Source organism: Leptosomus discolor, chromosome 3 (genome assembly GCF_034619465.1).
Source record: "Leptosomus discolor isolate bLepDis1 chromosome 3, bLepDis1.hap2, whole genome shotgun sequence".
In the NCBI taxonomy this organism is placed as follows: Eukaryota; Metazoa; Chordata; class Aves; order Leptosomiformes; family Leptosomidae; genus Leptosomus; species Leptosomus discolor.
Window position 1 is genome coordinate 68,429,889 of NC_141393.1, and position 23,667 is coordinate 68,453,555.

Genomic DNA, 23,667 nt, shown 5'->3' on the forward strand with positions numbered 1-23,667 from the left:
AACTACTTTTTTTTCCACTTATTTTTCCTAATCTATAATGATATGGATGAAAGCTCTGGAAAAACTAATACTCTTGAACATTTGTCTTCATTTGTGTGTTCCAATCGCTTGAGAATAACTTGAGCTTTTATTCTAATGCAATCAGAGAATGTAATGCTGCAGAGTCAAAGAAAGGTGTTTTAAATAGCAGTGAAGTAATGTAAGTGCCTTTGTAAGAACAGTACACTTTCAAACCTAAACTGGCATAAAATGCATACAAGAATATCAGCATTTTAATTAATTCCTCTATTAAGTTACCATCTTGAAGTACTTGAATTCTACAAGGGATTATATTTCTGTTTAAATAAATTAAATATAGGTGTAGGTATACAGTGTATGCATTTACTTTCAGGCTTTTGGCAGCCTCTACAGTAGGGAAGAACTCTACACAGCCAATGTTTGTTTGATTCCTTACCCTGTAGTATAGTGTTCAGGTGTTTAGGACTCTGAGTCATCATCAGTCAGCATCAGAAGATCAAAGTTTGGGTAGGATTTCAGACAGAAAAAATATGGGGGTGTTTTGTGTGTTTTGGGGGGTTTAGGGGTTTTGTTTGTTTGTTTTTTACTCTCCCATTTAAATAGGATGTCTATCTCTTGTCCTACATGTAGTTTTGCTGTTGTGAACTACTGCTTTATTTGTGATAGGGTAAATATAAAAGCTGTATAATACTTTAGGTTAAAATTGCACGTGTAGGTGCCTGGATTTGAGAGGAGGAGAAGGATATACGGGAGTTCTAGGGCCCCATTTCTTCCCCAATCCTTATTAGTGTTGTTTGGCTCAAGACATGTGCTCTGAGTGTTTTGTGGTTCATGCAGTTGTACAAACCCCCTGTTTCTGCCTCATCTTTATCCATTTGGTTATTTGCTTTTGTTGGTTTTTCACATGAAACCCATCATCACTGATGGTGTTAAAAGTTTGTGTTGATTCCCTGGCATCGTTTTGCTTGATTTGCATCGTTTACCAGGCTTCACACCGTTCTTATTTGGTTAACTAGCAAGCCAAAGTTGAGCCATTTAAACTTTACTGTACGATAGTTAAATGGTAGTGAACTAGTTAAATATATATGAGGCTTTTCAGTATGTTCATAGACTCAACAAGGCAGAACGTAACTTTTAGGGCATGGAGGCCATCTCCATGTTGTTAGCTGGGCTGTATTGTGGTACAGCAATTGATGTTCAGGCCTCTTGACCAATATTTTGTGTTTTCATGTTAGAATTTCCAGCTCTACCAGGTCAGTCACCAGCTATGGTGACTAGACTCTGGAAACACTATGGAACTGGAGCCAAGAGAATGTCAGCTGCAGATTTGAGAAGGGGAAAGAATTTTTAGTCTGAATGCTTTTTAAACTCTTTGGGGTTGGTTTGTTTATATTAACACCTGTTTTACTTTGGGGACTAACTTCTGGATAAAGGAAGCCTGTGTTAAATGTTCAGTATCCTCAGACTTTCAGCAATGACCAGGGGGAACGGGTATGCAATGGTGTAGGCATTCCCTATCGCATAACTAGGAACCTAGCATTACGCCGTTTGTGTGGCTGTAGCGTAGACATATGTATGCGCACATCTACAAATGCGAACAGAAGATTCATGCCTGTATTTAGCTGCAATACTAGAGCTCTGTGTAAACAATCCTGAAACTTTTCAAATATTCATTGGCACAGTTAGCAAAAAACCCCGACATTTTCCCAATTGCTGTTATTCCTAAGATAGGAAAAAGCCTTCATGTCATGTAATAAAGATAAACACAACTCTGATTTTTATTTTTAATGCTGTACAAGAAATTTTAAATTTTATTAGCAATAAAGAAAATTAGGAAGATAGTGGTTTGTGTCAAGTAGCTTCTTACATAAAGCCAAAACTTGTGTAGAACATTACTTAATAGAAAGGACTTATATGGCCTAGGATTTGTTATTAAGCTTAACCTGAAGACCTGCTTGAGGTTGTTGGAAAAACTCAAATATTGAGTACATACTTGAGAAGAATTTAAGAAGGTGGTATATTTTTAAAGTACTGAATGAATGAAATATTTCCAGTTGAAGGGAACAGTCAAATAGTGCACTTAATGTTTAAACAGAATTTGGCTAGACATCTAACTTTTATTAAGTTAAAACCAGTTCCTTTTACCTCTGTTTTGTTTTGGAAGGAGGGATGTAATGTATATTATTTTGCTTTTTGGGAAAGGGTTTTTTTATAAGTATCAGAACTTTTGTTGTGCAAAAAAATCTCCTAGAGTTTTTTAAGATATAAAAAATCGTGTTAGAGATGTTCTATTTAGAAGTTAGAAGACTAGGCGAATGCTAAAATTCAACCTTTTGGAGGTTTTTCTTCGTGTTTTTTAAAACCTGTATGGGCACCAAAATAAATGTTAAATCAATAGCTGTGATGTTTGCCCACTCTTGTCCAAATTAACATTGCTTTTAGAAGTGTAATTGGCAATTTCTGTCTAGGTGAAACTTTTTAAATTAAACTTTTTGTTTATGAATCCCCCAATTTGTTTAACTTTTGTGACTGCTGATACTGTAACAAGGATTAGCACTTTCTGAAAGATGACATTTCAGCTCTTTTGCTTTAGATTGTTTTGCGTTTTTATAAAGCAACACTAGCTTTTAAATCTTTCTGTAGAGTACTTAGGTCAGTGTTTGAAATATGACTTTCTTAGCAAAGCTAATATAGTTGCCATCAAAATGTAATTTCAGACAAAATTTTAATGTATCAGCCTACTTCAAATCTAAAAACATTACTTCATAATACAGTATTATTAGGGGGTTCTAATTATGTGGGTTTCTATCATGTGGGCCTCAATCAATTAGGGTTCTAGTCATATTAAAGTTGCACTTCTAGTTAATATAAAGCTAAATCTATGCAGTAATAAGGAAATAAATAAGATTCTAGTTGTCCCTAATAACTGAGGTGTTGGTGGGATGACTAGGGTGAACAGGAGTTGCTGTACCATTTTGCAGGACAGGCTGCTCCAAGTAGCAACAAGGAGGATTTCAGTTATGTGCAAGGGAAATTTTTTTCACGTGCAGGTTGTGAAACAAGGTTACTTAGTCTGTAGACTCTGCCTCCTTGAAGAACATGACTTAGATGAGGCCCTCAGCGGTCTAATCACCAAGTTAGATTTGTTTTGACTAGAATGTTGGACTAGGTGACCTCCCAAGCTCCCTTCAAGCCAGAACTATTACAAAATTCGTAAGAAGGCTAACCTACAGAAACAAATAGGAGAGACTCTGTTTGGACAAGTCTGGTTCAGGCCTTCTTAGAAACAGCTCAGGACCTGCCGTACTGGATTATTACATTTTCTTAGAATAATGCAATCTGTGCAGTAGTTTGATGCAAGTGCACCTCATAGTAGCATCAGTTACTCTCTTGCTATTCATGCTATTCTCTCATTTGTGCTCTTTGATATTTAAATGGCTCGAGAAACTCACTCTTGTCTTCACAGCAGTCCAGGATGCTGGATTCCCTTTCTTGAGAAATCATCATACTTGAAACCTACCTTCCCAATTGTCATTTCACCTGCTAAAGGATTACAGTACTATGAGGAAGACTGTTTATAGTAGAATATCTTAAAGACAGTCAGCTGAGAGGTCTTACCCCAAATACCTACTTAAAGTTGTCTGTGAATTCTGTTACATCTGATTCTGTCTCTTCATCCCCAAACCATGTTACTTGTTTATTTGAAGAGAATTTGTATGTTGCCTTAGAGAGTGCAGCTGTGGTTTTGTTTGGATGAAATAAATCATTGAGCTTTTCACTATGCTGTGGACATGGAATTTGCTGAAAATATTAAGTGACAGTTGTTTCTTCTAGGAAATTATAGGCTTTGTTTTGGGATTTTTCGAAGACTTCTACTGTAACAGCAGTTTCCATCTGGATAGGTAACTCCAGCTGGTTGCTCCAGCTTTGCCTGGAATGCTTCATGATCTGTCTGTGATATTCCTGTATAAAAGTGCATAGAACAATGTGGAGTTCAGTCCACACATTCTCTGACTTTTCCATGTTGCAGTTCAGATGTAAAGTGTGCTGAACAGAACTTCTGAATATTTTTATAGTCAATTTTTACTCACCTGCCTTGTGGCACAAGAATGACTGCTGATAGATTAAATTGTGCAGTCACTTGAAGTATGAACACGTACTCGGGTGTAGTAATTGTGGCTTTTTGATATGTTGTCCTTACAGCTACAGAAGAAGTCATAGAAGTCTAAGTGACTGTACTTTTCTTTTATCAACAAGCTACCTACTACTGTAACCTTTTAAGCAGTTAAATGCTCAAGAATTAATGATCTGTGAATGTAAGCACTGAAGTCTTGAAGACACTTCTAGAACATAATTAGTCACCTGTTGAGTGTTGTACTCCCCTTCTTGCAGACCTTTATGCCTAGGAGCATAGTAGGTTATGGAGCCAGTAGCTCCACTAGAACACAGCTTTTGTCTTCTTCCACTATACAAGTTCCTCTTACTGTAATGTTAGTGTGAACCAAGTTAGGACCTTCTTTAGGAAAAGTTCGGGATAAGCTGAGAATAATTTATCTAGTATCCCTTAGAGATCATATTAATATGAGGATGTTGAGCTAATGTTTGGAAAAGAGGCATCTAAGTTGAATTGGCTGGCAGAAAAAGGCATGTATTTTCTCTTGGATTTTGCACAGAAAGAATTTCAGTCCATGCTGAGATTTTCATGGCTCTTGGCTGGAATTACCCCTGCCATGTGTGAATTTGTATTGCCTCCATCTTTACTCTGTGTTTACTCAGTGAAATTCCAGATGTAGCTTTGTACAGATTAGCTTTATTCTTCAGGGCAGCACTGTTCCCTGCTGGTTTTCTGTGTAAAATTACAGGGAACTTGTTCCCATTTTCAGCCTTTGTTTCTCTGTGGGAACCCTTAAGTAAGGTGCATTGATTCAGATTTTTATTTTTCTAATATTCTTTTTTTAGTTTGTCTGAAAATCTTTGTAAATAAATTCTTCCTTTTATATATGGATATTGAGGAGGCAGAGCAAACAAGCTAGTGTGACGAAAGGTGGGCTTTAGCAGTAACTTAACATTGAATTAGGCTGAAACTGAGGAGTTGGGGTTGTCTGGAGTCAACTACACATGTTGGCTTGAGGTGGAGGACAATGATGGTAGCTGCCATGGGAAGCTGGTCTGGTCTGAAAAGTGAAGAGCTAGCAAGATAACAGCTTGAGCATTGTTTATAATACAGTTAGTAACTGAAATTATGGAGTTGTGTTAACAGTATTTCTATACTGATATATATTTACTGATTTTTTTTTAACAACTTTACAGATAACACTACCTTGTGTCTGTAATATAAATACTAATTTTAATGCTGATGGGATTTACTGTAATTATGAAGTTAGTATGTTACTTGTGGGTCTGCCATGAGTGGATGCATTGGATATTTGAATTTTGTGGGTTTCCTCTACTTTCAGTGTTTAAAATAAAATACTTGCAGTAACATTGGATTACTTTGTGTGAAGCACAGAAAGAAAAAATATTATTGTGATCTGATACTGTAAGAGGGAAATAGCTTAAAAAAAGCTGTTTAAGGAGACATTCAAGGTCAGGTCTGATGGGGCTCTGAGCAACCTGACCTAGTTAGAGATGACCCTGCTTATTGTAGGGGAGTTGGACTAGATGACCTTTAGAGGTCCCTTCCAACCCAAACCGTTCTATGATATGACTCTGTGATTCTCAGATCAGCAAAGTCTTACAATGTATTGGAGGTTCAGCAAGGAGTTTACGCTACTGCGAATTTGCAGCTGTGTCATGACCATGTATGACTTCATAAGGAATTATTTAAATAAGTGACCTTTCTTTTTCAGTCCTTATTATGTTAATCAGACAGATCTGTGTTTAGGACGTTCTTTACATTTTCAAAATGCCTTTCCCATTTATTAGCGCTAGTTTTCTTCAACTTCTTAATGTGCACCTGTCCATTCAAATCTCTACCTCAGTTTATGTGAAATTCAGTATTTTAGTGAAGTATTTTTTACACACTCAATCTTAAATATTCTGAGGAGAAACAGATGTAGTTGAAATAAATGGATTGTAGATGGTGAAATAACATATCATTCTTTCTTACCTTTTTCAAGGTAGCAGTGATGGTTCTGAACTCAGTGAAGAGACGTCCTGGCCAGCTTTTGAAAGGTAAGAAAAACTGCCACTCAAAACTTGCATTTCTCTATTCAGACTTTGCTACTTACAATCTCTCACTCACTCCTGAAAATGATGCTTTATTTTAGTGATCTAGAGATCTTCTGTATGTAATAATATTAATAAACTGTAGTAAGTTCACTGGGTCTATTAAAGCAGCAGAGAAGTACCTTCTGCCTACTAGTAGTTAACAGGGCTTTTATCTAATAGGTGCTAACTCCTTGCACACATTCTTCTAAGTAGCTCAACCAGAGTACCATTAAACCCCAAATGATTTTCCTGGTTTTATGTATTTGTATACCCTGTGTATACTATCCATGTGATCTGTCTGGTTTTCATTTTCACTTTCCCTCAGATATTTCATCCTTTTGTGGTCCCTTTGTTCTTGCCTTGGACATTGTCACCTCTCATCTTCAGTTCATTGTTATTTGGGAAGTCACAAAAAAGCCCCTTACTAATGTCTGGTTTTATGGTCCAGAATTAACATCTTGCTTCTTATCCAATATCTGCAAATGCTCACGTGACACTGACCACTTCAATCATTTCCCATGTTGTATTTGAGAATGTGGAAGACGACTAACAGCTGTAGTTTAATATAGTAAAAGGTGGAAATTTCACCTTCCCACAGCTGAGTAAGATGCATGATAGAGTTGTAGTTTGCTTCTCTAACTCAATTTCAGGTAATCCGTCAGCTTCAGAGTTGCCATGGATGACTTTTTCTGTCATGCTTTGAAGACATATTCTGTAGAAATTTTTGTCAAAGAACTTTATAGTTGGAAACTATTACCACAAACCTTATATTCTGCTTGAATTCATTGACACAGTTGAAGTTCTATGTTATTTTTTGGAAGGATATCTTTGAAAATCTGTCTGTGCCAAAGGTGAACTCTCTGATATTTCATGCTATAGATATGATTACATACATGAGGAAATGCCCTTATGATTCTATTACGTAAGCAATAAGCATATTCCACATGATTATAGGAAGAAAATGGGGTCAGAAAGAAAATCTGACTTACATGTCCTCTGTGATACAACCTGCAACATTCAAAATGTTTTCTTGCTTTTCCTTCACTGCTGCCTTATGGAATTAATCAAGTTCATGTTATTTCTCAAAGCTAAAAAGTTTTGTGGAAAAGCCTTAGACAAAATGGTGAACCGAGTGCTTTTACCCTGAGTAAAAGAAACTTAGAAACCTAAGAAACTTTAAAATTTTAGTAAGCCTCAAGCTTAAGCTCATGGTAACGCTCTCCAGAATGTTGTGTGGACTCCTGAGACAAAGCAGAGGTTTTTTATCCCTGTCCTAATGAGAACTGGCTAGTCCAGACTCCCACCAGTTGAAAGTTTTGCTCCATGTCAAACAATTATGTGAGAAGATTCTTCCGTCTCCTCCAAATTCCACTTCCCTTCAGTACTTTCTTCTCTCCTGAGAGAGTTTTTTGTGAACTCTGCAGTTGCATGTTTTTCAGGGTGAGTTCTCTTGCCTGTTTCCAGGGAGAGGGATTGGGTTCCTTACAGACATTCAAAACGTCATGTGTTTAATGCCTAGATCTAGGCAGCAGCCTCATGTCTGTTCCTTGGTTTATAAGATGATGAAGCATGTTTTGGAATTCAATAGGTAATGTACTGACATGCAAATGTCAAAAATTAAGATGTTTCTGTTTTGACCTGTACAGTGGGTTTCTATTCTTATAAAGGAGTCTTTAAGTGAGGGAGAAGCATTAGTTGTCTGCAATTAACAGCTACTGGCAAAATTGGGATACAGCCAGTGTTATTAATGACTATTTCCTATGCAGTGCGAGTGGGAATTCAATGTTTCCCAGTGATTTAGGAACAGGATCTTTAGGTAGGAGGGCTTAAATCTGCATCATATGTGTTACAGGAAGAAATGAGAGACTCCACACACAGATTCCCCAGGTAACAGAAGGAATTGTAACAAATAATCTTGGTTTCCCTGGCCATTCTGTTGTTTGTGACAGGGAAATGCAGAAGGGATGAGAACTAGAGTCATTGATTGTTTTTACGTGCAACAGAAACTTAGTCTGAAACTTGAGAAAGAGCTTTCAGCATTGGGGTGTCCCTTTAGGATAATCAAAATTACTTGAAGGACTTTAATTCCAAGTCCTAACATGTTAAGGGCAGTATGCTAAGTGGCACTTCAGTCTCATTGGTTGTCATCCTGAGTGTCTCTGAATAGATTTCCATGAAATAGTTCGAACCCAAGAGTAATAGCCTCCTTGTTATGCAAAAAAAAAAACCAAAAAAACAACCAAGCTTGAAGGTAAGAAAGTGTATTTCATTTTGCATGCAAAATATATGTACAGACAAACATACAGCTGATACCAGTTTTCTTTCCTTCATCTTATTTATTGTTTTATTTGTCTATATATTGAATGTATCTTTTTTTAAAAAGTCATAAATTCAAAGATATTGATTATGTTGAAAAACAAATGATGGCAAATTCTGGGATGGATTAGTAGATGGTAATTCATTAGTATCTTTTTGATAATTCTTCTTGCAGCAAAGGCAATAGTTTGAGCTGATTTAACAAAACAAAAATGCCAAAACCAAACAAGAAAGCCCCATTCTTCTTGTTTAATGCTGCTGACCTTTAGTGTATCCCTTCTTTAAGCCTGTTTTATTTGCCTGCTGTATGCTATTCTGAGTTCAGATTGAAACATGGCAATGCTACTTGTTTAGGTTTCCCATACTGAGAAATACTGTCCTGTCCATATATAAGCAGCTTTCCAGCTAATGCAGAGCCTCTCTCACAGGTGACAAATTTAGATTTATACCATGCAGGAGATGTTGCCTGTAAAATTTTCATAGGCTTGAACTTAACTGCCTGCTTCTGCAGAATTGGAGCTGATTTTCAATCTTTAGGTGTAATACAAGCAACTAGAAAAATGGATAAAAAAATACAAGGTGAGGACGAAGTGCCTGTGCTTCTATTGACTTAAACAGAATTCAGTTGACTAAGGGATCTGATCCAGAACAACAAGGTTCAATGAAGCAAAGCAGTATTCAAAAGGCAGGTCTAGAACACAAGTCCTGGCTCGAGATAACAGTATAGATCAGGTTAAGAGCTCTAAAATGCGAAGCTTACAGGTAACATTTCAAGCTTCTGTGAACTGTAGAATTGAAATACTGCTTAGCTTATTTCAATGTTACTTAATACAACAGTATTTTAAACAACACAGGCATATTTTGGTAGTGCTTTTGATGCCTTTCAGCCCAACAGCTTATGTGTGTGCATACTCATAGAAGTTGAAACTATTTTTTGTAGTAACATCTAAAGTCAGAATTTAAAGACAAGCTTTATTAATATGGTTCCTTTACATTGATGTAATGTCTTAAGAACGAAATACAGACTTTGCTCGCAAAATTAATTATTCTTCAGTGCCAATAAAACATTTCAGTATTATGACAAAGAAAACATCTGATGAAATAAAAACCCATGGTATCTGCCTCTGCATGCATTTTTCTAAAGAAAATTGTCCTCTGTTTCTTATGTGGAAGAAGTGGCTTTGTGATAAGCACACAAAAAAAAATCTATGCTGTTTTAGCAGTCCTGCTGTTTGTGTGAATAAAAGTATATGTAATACGTACAATTTATAATGGAATCCAACAGGAACAGGTTGTACCATTCTCTCGGTCCGGGGACAAGAGTGTCACGAAATGGCTATCGAGGCCACATGAAGGCCAGCAGGTACAATCTCACTGCACACAGAGGTGTCAGACTTTCCCTCTGGTGTTGGTGATTTGGTTTGGTTTAATAATTAAGTGGGTGTTTTCTGATGTTATCTTTCTAACTTACATGTCAAAATAAAGGTAGAGACCTTTTTCTTCAGACTTAAAGCTTTCCTCTTCCAAGACTTAATCTATAGCACCATAAGAGCTTTTGTTCGTTCTGGTCTGCAAATCCAAATTCTGAACCATTGGATCTTTAAATCAAGGCTTAAGGATGTTTTACCAGAGGTAGCTTTTTGACTGCCTGCCGCTGTGTAGCAGTGTTGGTAGTTCTCATGTGGACAACAGAGCTGCTTCTTGTGCTAATGGATGGCATTCAAGGTATTTTCTTTGCTGGCAGTTCCGTATTGAATTTCTTTTTCCCTCTCTTCCCTGAAATCAGAGATACAGCTAAAATGAGTAACGCATTAAAATTGGCCCAAATTTATTACATACAGTATTATTTGCAAGCTGACAGAGTAATATAACTAATTATTCCGATTAATTAAAATACAAATTCTGTCTCCAGCTGTGTGGCACTGTAGTTGGGAAAGAGATGGCCATTACCTCTGAAACTTTTTTCATGTTAAGAAGCAAGCATTGGCTCACTGAATTAAACTCATATTCACATGTATCAATGTCCAAAATTGTCTCCATATCATCATCCTCAGTAGGTGCTGCAATGAAAATGTTTGCTAGATTTCCAGTTCACTTTGAATGTTCATGAGTGCTAGGATGGATGAGACAGCAAATCCTGGCTTACTTGAAAATGAGTTTCAGGTGCTGTTCAATTTCTTGGCTTTTCTAGAAAGCTGCTGTGCTCAGCAATTTAGTTATATGCTCTGATTGACATTTACTGAAATGATTCCTATTGTAGTTTTTTTTGACTGAAAATGTTTTGTAAGCCAGTCAGCTTAATAATTTTAATGAAGTTCTCTTTTCACAGTGCTGTACCTGGCATTTGTTTTGGCCCCTTGCTCTTGGATTCTACATAGGGTAGATGATTAGTAGAGCACCAGATGCATTAAAAACACCTTAAACCTGTGGTTCGGGTTTCTACTCTTTATCACTGCTCCTGCCTACTCTTTGTGCTTTCAGATATTTTAAAGATTGTGCATGTTTGAGCTATGCTTCGTTTTTGATGTGCTAATGATTCCAGTGTTTCTAACAAAAAATACTCAAATCTTTCTTGCAAGGGTTGAAGGAGAGGTTTTAACACATACAGCAACTGTATGAATGTACTTCAAAAGTTTGCTTTTTAAAATTAATTGTTCTTGTATTTCAGTTGTGTGTTGAGTTTTATTTTTTTTAATTAAGGATTGCCTGCTTGGCTAATTAATTTTGCTGATCACTTTTGCTTGTGAGTGTAAATTCCACAACAGCAATTCCTTGTAACAGCCAAAGTCTTTTTCCACAATGAAGTCCAGTAAATAAAAAGTTGACCTTTCTGAATTAAAATTCAGATGTTTGCATTACTTTGTGGTAATGATTGGAAAACTATTTTAGGAAAAAATATTTTTCACACAAATCTTCACATGTTCCTTTCAGCTCCCTAGAATCTGAAGATTTGGCTGTTCATTTGTATCCAGGAGCAGTTACTATTCAAGGTGTTCTTAGGAGGAAGACTTTGTTGAAAGAAGGCAAAAAACCTACAGTAAGATTTTTAATTCATTTTCTCACCTTCTTCCTTTGCCCAGTTATAAATACAATAAAATGATCGTTGTGCAACTAAACCAAGTGTCTGAGATCTCCTCTGCCTTGCTGATTAGGGTTTAGGGTCCCCACTAGAGTTTGCATTCTTCTGTTTGGTGGATTTATTCAGTTTATATGCTATACCCATAATCTAGGGAATAGAAGAGAACATAAAATTCCTTATAATTATGATAACTTTAAAAGACAGGAGCATGTTTTGTCTTCCTGAACAGTAGGTGGATCCTAACAATTTATCAATACATAATAACCCTTAGCATTTACATTGAAAATATTTGATTATGAATTATCAATTGAAATACATATTCATGACAATGGGGGATACCTTATGGCAGTACATAAAATGGAAAAGAAAAGGGACAAACATACTCTAACTCGATGAAGTGTTCAATAAGGGTTGCAGAAAATATAGAATAAGATGCAGAAAGTTTTTGTCAAATTAGCGAGGAAAGGTGCATTTTCTTTTTGCTTTCTAGATTTTTTAATGCATTCGTAGGCCTACATGAATAACTAGAAACAGCAGCTTGGGAACATGGCTGATGGTTTGACTGGACAGTTAGTACTGTCCTGTTCTTGCAGGAGGATGCCTGCTATTTTATAGCTCAATATTATGAAACATTTCACTTATCCCTTGCACTTTCATTTTATTCTCTTTTCTCTCTAGGTAGCATCTTGGACAAAATACTGGGTAGCATTGTGTGGAACCCAACTCTTTTACTACGCTGCAAAATCTCTGAAGGCTACAGAGAGAAAACATGTATGTAAAACAGGCATATTCCAGTATCGTCTGCCAAAATTAAAATGTGATTTCCTGATGTAAACACTGAGAGTAGTTCAGGACTTGCATGATTTCTAGTCAGCACTATCCTGTCTTCCAGTCAGTCACCTCCTATGGCTATGCCCTAATGGAAATGTCATGCACATTTACATGCTACACCAAGAACATCTGCTTCACATATGCCATGGGTCTCTTTGAATTTGTTGGTCTATAAGGAAGGGAACTATGTCATTGGGTCTGTCTGCTTTTCTAAGGTAGAAGTCATATCTTTTGATGATCTCTGAGTCTTGCAACAGTTTGTTGATACTTGAACTCCAAGCAGGCATTGATGTGGAAGGACTGAGAAGTCACTACATATGACATTAAACATGTACTGATTTTCATATATGTGGTAAAATTAGACTACTGTCTTTTTCTGTTTAATCCTGTAATCTGTTAACTGCAACAGAATACAAAATACTTTATATGTTAAGCAGAGAGCTAGCATATTGTGTGATGTTGGCTTTCCTTTTATGTGCTGCAACTTTATTTGAAAGAAGCTAAAAATACTTTGCTTATGTGAGGAAGTAACAAAAGGATTTTCTGTAGATGTTCCAAGGGTGTTATGATGTGCATAGTTCCTGTTATCACTGGTTAATTACAAGGGAAGAGGATGCCTCCACAGATTCTGCGAAGAAACTGGGCAAAATTTGTGATACTTGGATCATTTTCAGAGTTCATTCACTACTCTGAGTCATTACTTATAGTTGCCTTGGCCAGTGTCTCAGTTTAATTTATGACAACTGTCACTGAAAAACATTTGCTTTGCATAAAGCTTATGTAATTTTACAAACTGTGATGTGCTTCTATAATACTTGTAAGGGGACTATCTTATTTCTTTTTGGTACAAAATAGTGTTTTCTTATCCTAACATTTTTATGTTCAGAGGGTAGAGATTTGAAGATTAAGACTTCTTGTTAGTAGACTCCTGGATATTTGAATTTTCTGTGTGGAAAGTTTGTGTGTAGTGTCTTAATTGAAAAGAGCAGATTTGTAAACTATTATGAGCAGAAATGCGAAATATTAAAGCAAAAGAAAAAGGACCAAGAGAGAACTTGTGCTGGCATTATGTCACTAACAGTTAGTTGCTTGTTTTTTCTGGAAACATTCAGAAACGGAAAAGAAGTTTTTTTGTAATGTCAGACAGGAAAGGCTCCTGTTGCTGATGTGATGCCTTCAGGCTTTATGCCAAAATTGTATTTTGTTTTCTTTTAAGAATAGAATATGCATTTGTAAGTCTCTTGTCTGCTGTCTGTCAAAGTACTGAACAATGGAAGACTTTACCATACTTGTACCCATTCAATCAGAAGCTTTTTCAGTGTTGTGTATAAGTATTTTAAAACAATCTAAATAACATACAGGTTTAGAGAACTTGGAAAAATTGCCTAGCTGGTAATTCTATTGTTTGGAAATTAGGTATATTGAATTTTTATGTGGTCCAAGAAGGCCAATGGTGTCCTGGGGTGTATTAGAAGGGGTGCGGTCAGTAGGTCGAGCGAGGTTCTCCTCCCCCTCTACTCTGCCCTGGTGAGACCACATCTGGAATATTGGGTGCAGTTCTGGGCCCCTCAGTTCAAGGACAGGGAAATGCTTGAAAGAGTCCAGCGATGAAGAGGATGGAACATCTCCCTTATGCTGAAAGGCTGAGGGAGCTGGGTCTCTTTAGCTTGGGGAAGAGGAGACTGAGGGGTGACCTCATTAATGTTTATAGATATGTAAAGGGCGAGTGTCAGGAGGACAGAGCCGGGCTCTTCTCGGTGATGGCCAATGATAGGACAAGGAGCAACGGGTGCAAGCTGGAGCATAGGAGGGTCCACGTTAACATGAGGAAAAACTTTTTCACTCTGAGGGTGACAGAGCAGAGGAACAGGCTGCCCAGGGAGGTTGTGGAGCCTCTTGCTCTGGAGTCATTCAAAACCCACCTGGGTGTGTTCCTGTGTGACCTACTCTGGGTGGTTCTGCTCTGGCCGGGGGGTTGGACTAGATGATCTTTTGAGGTCCCTTCCAACCCCTAACATTCTGTGATTCTGTGTGATTCCATTTGCTTATACATTTCCTTCAGAATAACAATATTAATCACGTAGATGGTCTTGCCCTTTCTTTAGGAAAAGTAAATGAAGTAAAAAGGTAACAGATGTAAACATTTGAGTCTTGTATCTGATCCTTTTGACGATCTCTCTGTTACTGCAAAAGCCTTTACTTTTGACTTAAAATGCAGTCATACCCATTTAGAACACTCTTTCAAAGATTTTCTGAACCTGTTGAATTTAATATTCCCCAAGTCACTGATGTGTTGTGATACCTACAACAACTAAACTTCTAGTGAACACACTAGTGCATAAGGAGCTAAAATCTGTCTTGCATCCTTATGTTCTTGTGTTTATTTGTCCAAGGATGTGCCAGCAGACCAATAATGAAGTTTGCAGATAGAGGCTAGGAGACATTCAAGTCCTAATGCTGGTGGGATTTCCAATCAGAAGCCTGCCAGCATTATGGTTTGTAAATACTGAGCAGAGTTTGAGCAATGCAGTTCTCAGGAAAGGGAGATGGAGGAGCAGTAGTAAAAAGCAATGACTGCTATAGCAGATTTGTTTTTTAACAGTTGGCTCTGTGAAATTGGACTGAACTATCCAGCACAACCTTGGATTTGCCTGTACACAGCTGATGTCTTCCCTTTAGCTTTTTAGGGCAGCAAACATACTTTGTTCTGTTTGTGGGTGCAAAGCATGTTCTGAAGCACAGGTCTCTGATTTGGTATCCCAGGTGCAGTCACGGTTAAAATAATGTAATACCTATTGGCTGCGGTTTGGATTGTCTTTTATTCAAACAAATAGTTCATAGTGAATGCATGCATACTTCTGCTCCGAAGGTTATTAGAACACAGAGTATAATCTTTATGCTGAAATTAAGGTAGAAAATAACCCAGTAACTGCTGTGGGAGACTAAGGTTGGGGGATTAGGCAGAGAGACTCCAGTTTATTAAACAGCCTAATAACAGGTGGTCTGTAACTTTGTTCAGCTTGTTTACTTGTGTTGTACTTTTAGCCTAGCTATTGATGGCTTAGATTTCCATCCATTTCACTACAAGGTTATTGTACAAAGCCTCAGCTTTTATTCTGGAGTCTGTGAAGATGACTTGTCAGGTATCATGCTTCAAGTCACATTTGGTTGAATTTTCAGAAAGTAAGTTAATCCAGAGAGACCAAACTGTAGATGGTCAACGATCTGTAGATAGCTAGTGCATGAGTATACGTTCACTGTACAAATACTATCCAGTGGTATTCCTAAGAGCTCCATTCTGCAAAATAAAGAGATTTGAGGCTAGATCTAGGTTGTTGTTTTGTTACTGTCCAGATTAAAAAGGATAATGCTGTCTACTTTGATACAGGCTTCTTTTTCAAAGATTGATACATTTGAGATTTACCTAGATAAAATATTCCAAGCATCTTCTGGATCCATGTAATCATCTGTCTTTTCAGCTTCCTTTCTCAAGGCCTCTGTGACATGGAAAGGAATGCTGGCAATGAAAAAGTCAGTCTGCTATATAAAGTTTCCTGGCTAGAACTCTCATGGTAAATGTGTCTTGATTACAGGCATTCTTTTGACTGTTCTGCTGCTGCTAATGCTTCAGGCAGCTGAGACTGAGGACTTGGAATGCGCCGACACTCTTCCAGGCTTATAATAGCCAACCTTTTTGGAAAATTACCTCATAAAAATCCCAGTGCAGTCCAGCAAAAAGGGCAAGAAATCCCCTCCCTTTTAGACATGGGCAAGCCAGCTCTTCTTCTCACGCCTATGGTCAAAGACAAAGGAGTGCATCCAATATAGTGTGTATTCTAGATGTGAATCTAGTCCAAAGACAGAGGATGCTGTAGATACCTGGATGTGATGCACTTTCTTGTGCTGCTTCTACTAAGAAAGACTACTAAATATAATGAACTTTGTATTTTAAGTAGCAAACAAGTTTCAGTTATTACTGCAGTAATGTAAAATTGTCTATAATGAGCATGTGAACTTCAGAGCCCGGAGATGTGGTACAGGAGAATCTGAGAGGAATGTATGTAAAGTGCTTAAGGTCTTCTCTCATATGCTGAAATGGTACCCACAAACAAGCTTCTGTGGTAAAACTATAGCACTTGCACACCTTTGGAAAAGGACAATAGTAAAAATACCCAACTTAAAATTAGTCTTGAAGAAAGCATTGTCCCTGAAAAACGTGAATACACCCATAAAAAACTGTGTATAGTGGCTGGGCTGGAAGAATCTTGCCAATTTCTGTGACAACATAGCATGCGTGAGAGGTTTTTCCATGTTTGTAGGTACTTGGAAAAGCAACAGAGACTTTTTGAGGCTTCGTGCTAAAGCATGAACCCTTGTTCATTCCAAGCCTTCCATTGCATGTTATACTCAGAATTAGACCCATTTATTGTCACTCTAGCAAACTTGGTAGATGTTGCTCAGGCACTTTCACTGAAATAGCCGGATAAAGACTGCTGTTATTCTAGGAAGTATGTTCAAACACTGAGAAAATGATTTGAATATTAGAAAGCTGTAAAATCTCAAAATCATCAAGGAGATGAGGAGGAAGAGATTTGTAGGTGCCAAAAGGTTGGAAGGAAAAGTCTATTCATAGATTAATTCAGAGTTTTTGATTTGAAGATTTATGTATAAATGCTTTGAGCTCAGAACAACAACAAAACTTTAGTTATGTGAAGCCTAGCACCAGAGCTGTGTAGTTTTCTGTGTGTATACAGTGTGATTCCAGTGGCCTGTATAAAAAAAAAAATCAAAAAAGCAAAGAGGAACTGGGAACATTAAATTACAATGAAGCTTTCATTCCCTTCATGTTAACAAAGCAGACTTGCTGTTAGCAAGGCTCTGTGCGTCGGTGGAGAATGAACTGCCCTGGGGGACTATGTAAACATGGAATACAAATCCAGCCGTGCACAAGGATGGAAAACTGACATGTGTTTCAAGTGATGACGGATTGATGCTGGCAGGAAACACTTTCCTTGTGTGGAGCTTTTTGGAGAAGTCCATGATTAACTAATTGTTTTGAATAAAATGAAAACACAAGTGAGCTCTAGCAGTTTTGATTGCATCGTAATTTCATGTGTTGTATACCTACTGTTATGATATATAACTAAGATAGGAAAGTGCAAATGTGCTATTTTCATGAAACTCTAGAAATGACTGCAGTTCATTGTTTATCTGTAACCTATTAAAACCAGTTTGTGACTCAAATTTCCACCTCTGTGAAAATGACCTATTAATGCTTTGTAGGACTACCTGGAAGTTTGCATTTTGCAGGTCTCTTTTGAGTGTAATGTCTTCAGTGAGTCCAGAGCTACATCCTTATTTTATTCCCTTTCCCTGTCTTTATTAATTGTTTCAGATAACATTCCTTAACGTTTTTCATTACTGACTATAATCTGCAAAGAAATTTTAGTTGCTGCTTGGAAAGAAGTTATGTTATCCAGCCCTCACTGTAATGAAATGTTTTCTGATAGAGCTTTATAATTTACCTCCTCTTGTTATGAGGTGTTATCAAGTCTGTCCACGTCCCAAAGGCATTTCTAAAATGAAACAAAAGACATTTGATGTTTAATGTTGTAAATCTGCTATGTGGTATTAGTATGAAGAATAAAAGTATTCTAGAACTATAAATTCATTTTAATGACTTAAAATGTCCCAGAGATTGTTTTAGCTTTATCACTTCTAATGATATAATTAGAGAGGTCAAAATTACTGTGCTAATAAAGAGGTTAAAATAGGGATTTCACAGGACAGGAGGAAGACACGTCTGGTAAGTAGCATATAGCAAAGTTGGACCTTCTGTACAGAGAAGTGAGGTAAAGCATGCAGATGGTAAGAGTGCAAGGATTGAGCAAAAAATTCTATCAGACCCATGAATGTGGGAAGAGGAGATCTGGCAACTAAAAACATGAGAGAAACTGAATGAATTAGATACTGAGGAGTGAATGGGACTGCCTGAGCAAGTAATGAGAGGTGAGTTGTGAGGGTCTGCTGATAGATGAGCAAGAACACCAGGGAGAAGGAAGCTTGTCATTTGGTAATGAGTTGGATTTAATGAATGAGTAGCCTGGAATAGGGAGGAGAGGCCTGAGAAGTAGAAAATAATACTGACCAGGTGAATGAAAAGGAGAGTGGGACCAAGGAGCTATCAGGAGAGGGGCTAGTGTAGTAGTGACAGATATTGTGCTTAGAAGAGGCCGAAGTTATATGTCAATGTGAGTAACACCTTGAAGAGGAAAATCCCATATTTTTTAACATCTTGTCGCTAAATGAGCACGTTATGTTCTGCACACCTGTTTGAGTCTACACCTTCATTTGATCCATTCCGTTCATCAGGTCATTTGATTACACAGCTATGGTATCTTGTCCACAGGACTTATGTGTAATTACAAGCATTATAATAACTAATGCATGTTAACTTTGAATAATTGTGGCACAGACAAGTTCAATTCTTCTGTTTGTTAACAGTGGAAGGATTAGCTTTGCATTTGTTAATGCACTTTTGTTGAACTATAGCATATGTACACATGTGCAGTAATGTGGTGAGGAATGCTATTGTTTGACTCATTTTGGGGGATTGTGATATTCCTTTTAACTTGTTTTGAATATCATTCACTGTGGTAAGTTCTGTTTTCACTAATTCCATATAAAATTCATTATCTCTTAATTTTATGAAGCGCTATGCTTCCTTCAGAGTTATTCTGTGTCTTTAACAGTGTCACTGAGAACTGCCCTTTTCAATACTTGTTCTGTGCAGTGCAGTTATTCTGGCTGAAACTTCTTGTTTTACTTTAAATCTCTGCTTGTATTTTCAGTTCAAATCCACGCCGAGTAAGAATGTGTCTGTGGTGGGCTGGATGGTGATGATGGCAGATGACCCTGAGCATCCGGATCTCTTCTTATTGACTGATTCTGAGAAGGGTAAGCAATGCTAGCACCAAGAGTGCAGTGGTTCATAGAATAAACATTTGCTTTGCTGAAATATTCATAAACAACTATAAAGAAACTGGAAGGATGTTACCATTCACTTGTTCAACTGCTCTCCAGCATGTCATGTTTGCCTTTAGAATGCTATGGGAACAATTGTCCATGGAGAATCCATAGAGCCTTCATTATGTTCTAAGGACTCTCCAAACTCCAATTGTGATTTTTATTGGAGGTGTTGATCTGTATTCTTTTAAACTATATTTAGACCACAGAGAGACATTTTCACATGTGTAAAAATGTAAGTAACAATTAAAAAAAAAGTTCAATATCTAGCTAACACTAGGTGCTTGACCAGTCCCCTCTCCTCTGCATGAAAAACAAAACCAAAACAAAACCATCTGTTCAAATGTAGTGCTATTACATTTGGAAAAAAAAAAAACAAACAGAACTAAGAGATCTTGACTGTTTTGCAGAGAACTGTTGATTTCCATTATTCCAACATAGCATCCTGGTTTCACTTTAAACTGTGAAGAAATAGTTACTTTTCCATAGCACTTCAAACTATGGAGAAAGAGCATTGTTAAAATGTCTGATAAAGGAGCTTAACATTATTTATTGCTTTATCTACATCAAGTCTTCGTACATTTTATTTCTGAGTATCTGTTCTAGCACCGCTGATATATGGTGTAAATTATGAATGCTTGTCAGCTTAAACTCAGTAACCTGAAGTATTTTTGTAATACTTGGCCTTTCTGAACCCAGGCAAGCACTGTAGACAGACTGTCAGACACTGACAATACTCATCTGAAATGTATCAATGTTTAGAAACAATTTTGGTTTTCAAATGTAGCTTTCTAGAGTGCATTTGAGTGCTGTCTTGCACTTCATCAAAAAATTATGAAATGATATTATAGACAGTAGACATTATTGCAGTAATGGCAATGACAAATAATTTTTGTTGTATGGTTCTGAGAAATGTTTTGTTCTTTCCTGGTTGATACTGGTGTTAGTTGAAATCTAGAATGTTGGAAAGCCAGACAGGTGAGCTGAATCTTCTCTCGCACTGGATCAAACAACTAAGTTTCACCTATGCCAGACAAAGTGTAAAGTTAGATGAACCTTCTGCCATTAAATCTTTTCATAATGTTTTAATTTAGAGTTATTTGAATATGGGTAGGATTTACATATGTAGCGTTGTTTGTGTTTATCAGTTTTTTCTCTACCTTTCTCACTTAGGAAATTCATATAAATTTCAAGCTGGAAACAGAATGAATGCAATGCTCTGGTTTAAACACCTGAGTGCTGCCTGCCAAAGCAACAGACAACAGGTGAGAGCAAGATGTTGAAAAGGAATATGAGCTGTGAAGAGCTCAGAACTGGTAGATCTTCAAGATGACCGAGCTGTAACTGATCACTTTGTGCAAAGAGAGATCTGCTCTGAGCAGCCTGTACATCAATTTCACATGCTTATTGATTGCCTTAGCTTTCCTGTTTGTTGCTTTGCAAACAAGTCCTCAGAGCTTCTGTGGTAATGAAGAAAGACTTGAGGCTATCGTGGGCTAATTTAAAGTAACTGAGGAAATAGAAGGAATGTTCTAAAATGTCTGAGTGGCAGTATTTTTGTCACTGCCCATTTTAAAAAGGCTATTGTACAGTTATATAAAAAGCTGTAAACTATACCATTCAATATAAATTCCAAATAACTTTCCCATACTGCCATTTTGGTCTTGGGCATGCATGTTTTCTGCTGTTTGTATGTATTTCTAAAATGTATAAAAAAATAGTTTAGTCTTAGGTACATTTGCAGACTTTGAAGGCAAAAGTAGAATTTTTCCATGAATTAAAAAGGAAGATAAGACTACTCCAACCCCTATTAAATTCTGTTCCAATATAAATTCTTATTGCCCTTTTTCATCAGCAAAATTCTATAAGTTACTACTTTGTCTTCCTGAAATCTCCCCTTTCTTTTGCACATTTGTTTATGGAGTAAAAGTACTGCCGAATTTCAAGGGGAAACAAAAGGACCTTTCCAGATCCTGTTGTGCTTTCTTGTTCAGTTCTGCTTCTGAGAGAAATCTAAGGAGTAAGAAGGGTTGCAGAAGCTCCCTTGAAAGTATTTGAGACCATGCGAAGGAGAGGAGGTTGTTTTCCTGGCTGCACAATGTGGGAATAGTAGCAAATAGTGGCAAAGAGTTTGCAAGAAAGTGGTGACTTCCAGGCAAACCTGAAAACTGCCCTCTGAGGACAGCTTTTATTCAATAAGGCTTAACAATACTATTTAATGCAAACTTGTTCAAAGTGTTCAGCCCCTAGCTTGTGCAAAAGCAGGAGACTTAAGGATCTTGGCGGGGCCTCTTGTGGAAATTATGACAGCAAAGTGAAGATAAGTGTAGGAGATTTTAAAAGAGAAAAAGTAAGGGAGGATTAATGAAAAAAACCTGCCACTAAAGGCCAAAACCTCAGCTACTGTAACTTGTTGCATATTTTCTGTTTTCTGCATGTGGTGTGGTTGTACTATATGGATTCTTGCAGCATAGTTGCTCCCATAGAAGAAGCAGTGCTTCACGCAAACATTAGGTTACAAAGATTGGGTTACTAAATGAGTTTAAAAAAAAAAAAAAAATCCTGTAAAATTTTTCTCAAGATCATGATTTGACTCCTGAGCAGTGCTTTCCCTAGAGAGATGCCTTATAGTACTGTTTAAATGGAAGGTCTTGTTTGCTTGTTAACAGTATGACTGCCTAGGAAAGAATGGATGTTTAAATGTGCTTTCAACTGAGTATAGACACTTACCCAGCTGAATAACATTGGGAACTGTTTTAGTAAATATTATTTTTAATTTTAATGGTGGAACTTCAGCCTAGTTGATCATTCTTGCTTCTACAAAGCAAGATGTAAATGGTAAATGCAAAGCACAAAATGCTTGCTTCAAATCTGACCAAACTGGGTATTTATTGACAGTTATCTGGAATGTGGTGGCTCTTTAATAACCTGAGTAAACAAGGGATGTTGCAGTCAGGCAAATTCCTGGTGGGGAGAAAATGGGCATGTAAACTAATGTAATGCAAATTAGCTTTAATCTTCATGAAAGGGAATGATGTCTTTACAGGCATTCAAGTTTCCTATGGGAAAAGTCCAGGCAAGTGTTTATGCCTTTTTTTTTTTTTTTTTTTTTCAAATTAGTCTTAAAAATACTAGAGGGCCTACATCAGTCGCTGACCCGTGTGCCAAGAATTCTCTAGCTGGGACACAAGTGAGAGGTTCTACTCGTGTAGTTTGGTGCTGAGATTTATCATGTTAAGGTTGTGTCGCTGACAACTTAAATCTTAAATGTCATCAAAATTAATAAGATCTATGGCCGTATAATAAAATTATAAACCATGCAGTAGTTTAATATTTTGGTTATACCTGGGTTTTCTACGGCTCTAAGTATATTTGTACAGCTGAATGATAGTTGCATTCCTCCTCCCCCTTTTTTGAGATAGAACGAGCATTAGCAATGTGCATTTGAACTGGTGGCTAGTCTATGAAACAGTGGAATGTAAGTGGCAACTGCCCAAGGTAAAATCTGCTGTCATTTATATTTTTGTTTTCAGGTTCCTGCCAACTTGATGACCTTTGAATAACAGGCTAATTCAAAACAAACAAACAAAAAAAACCCCAACAGTTTGAACTATCTCATAATTGAGAATGAGATCCTGATGAAAAATGTGCCAGCTGAATTCTGTGCCAGAACAGAGCCTGTCAACTTGATCTCTGAACTCTGGAGCCCTGAACAAAACCACTAATAGTTGGGGAGTAAAGTCCCCCAAATTAAAAATGGAGTTGCAACATGAATTGCCATGGACCATGCTTCATTATATTCTCTGAACTGACCTGTGGAAACCACTGCCTTAAAGAGTGAACGGAAAAACAACATGAAACACCAAATAGTGTGTGTGAAACTTCTGGCGGTGCTGTGCTTGAGTTAAATAGATTGTAGCTAGTTTGAGTTTCTTTTAACTTTATACTAATTTTGAAAATAACTTACCTTTTTAGGCATTCTTAAGAAAACAAGTAAACTGGTATTTAAGAGTTGTATCAAAAGCTGTGTATGAACTGGGTAAAAGGTACTACACGTTCTAGAGATGTTGTTTAGACTATACCAGGAGTTCTCGATGGGAGCTTGTCCCAGGGACAGTAAGCCTGGAGCAATGTTACTTCTCTCAGACCTACAAGTATAAGAAATGTAACAACTGCAAGATTAAAAT

General features: G+C 37.1%; 1 protein-coding gene across 2 annotated transcripts in view; it reads left to right on the forward strand.

Moving 5' to 3' along the window:
- The window catches only part of RALGPS2 (Ral GEF with PH domain and SH3 binding motif 2), a 95,245-nt gene extending 71,994 nt beyond the window's left edge, over positions 1 to 23,251 (forward strand). The window contains exons 13-19 of one of the 2 annotated variants that reach the window (XM_086462391.1): positions 6,138 to 6,192; positions 9,830 to 9,907; positions 11,476 to 11,581; positions 12,302 to 12,394; positions 19,306 to 19,411; positions 20,654 to 20,745; positions 23,014 to 23,251. In XM_086462391.1, the coding sequence (XP_086318517.1) occupies positions 6,138 to 6,192; positions 9,830 to 9,907; positions 11,476 to 11,581; positions 12,302 to 12,394; positions 19,306 to 19,411; positions 20,654 to 20,745; positions 23,014 to 23,043 (560 nt within the window). In that variant the 3' untranslated portion in view covers positions 23,044 to 23,251. The remainder of the gene's footprint in view (positions 1 to 6,137; positions 6,193 to 9,829; positions 9,908 to 11,475; positions 11,582 to 12,301; positions 12,395 to 19,305; positions 19,412 to 20,653; positions 20,746 to 23,013) is intronic. The other variant, XM_086462390.1, reaches the window with a different exon arrangement.
- Positions 23,252 to 23,667: the final 416 nt, after the last annotated feature.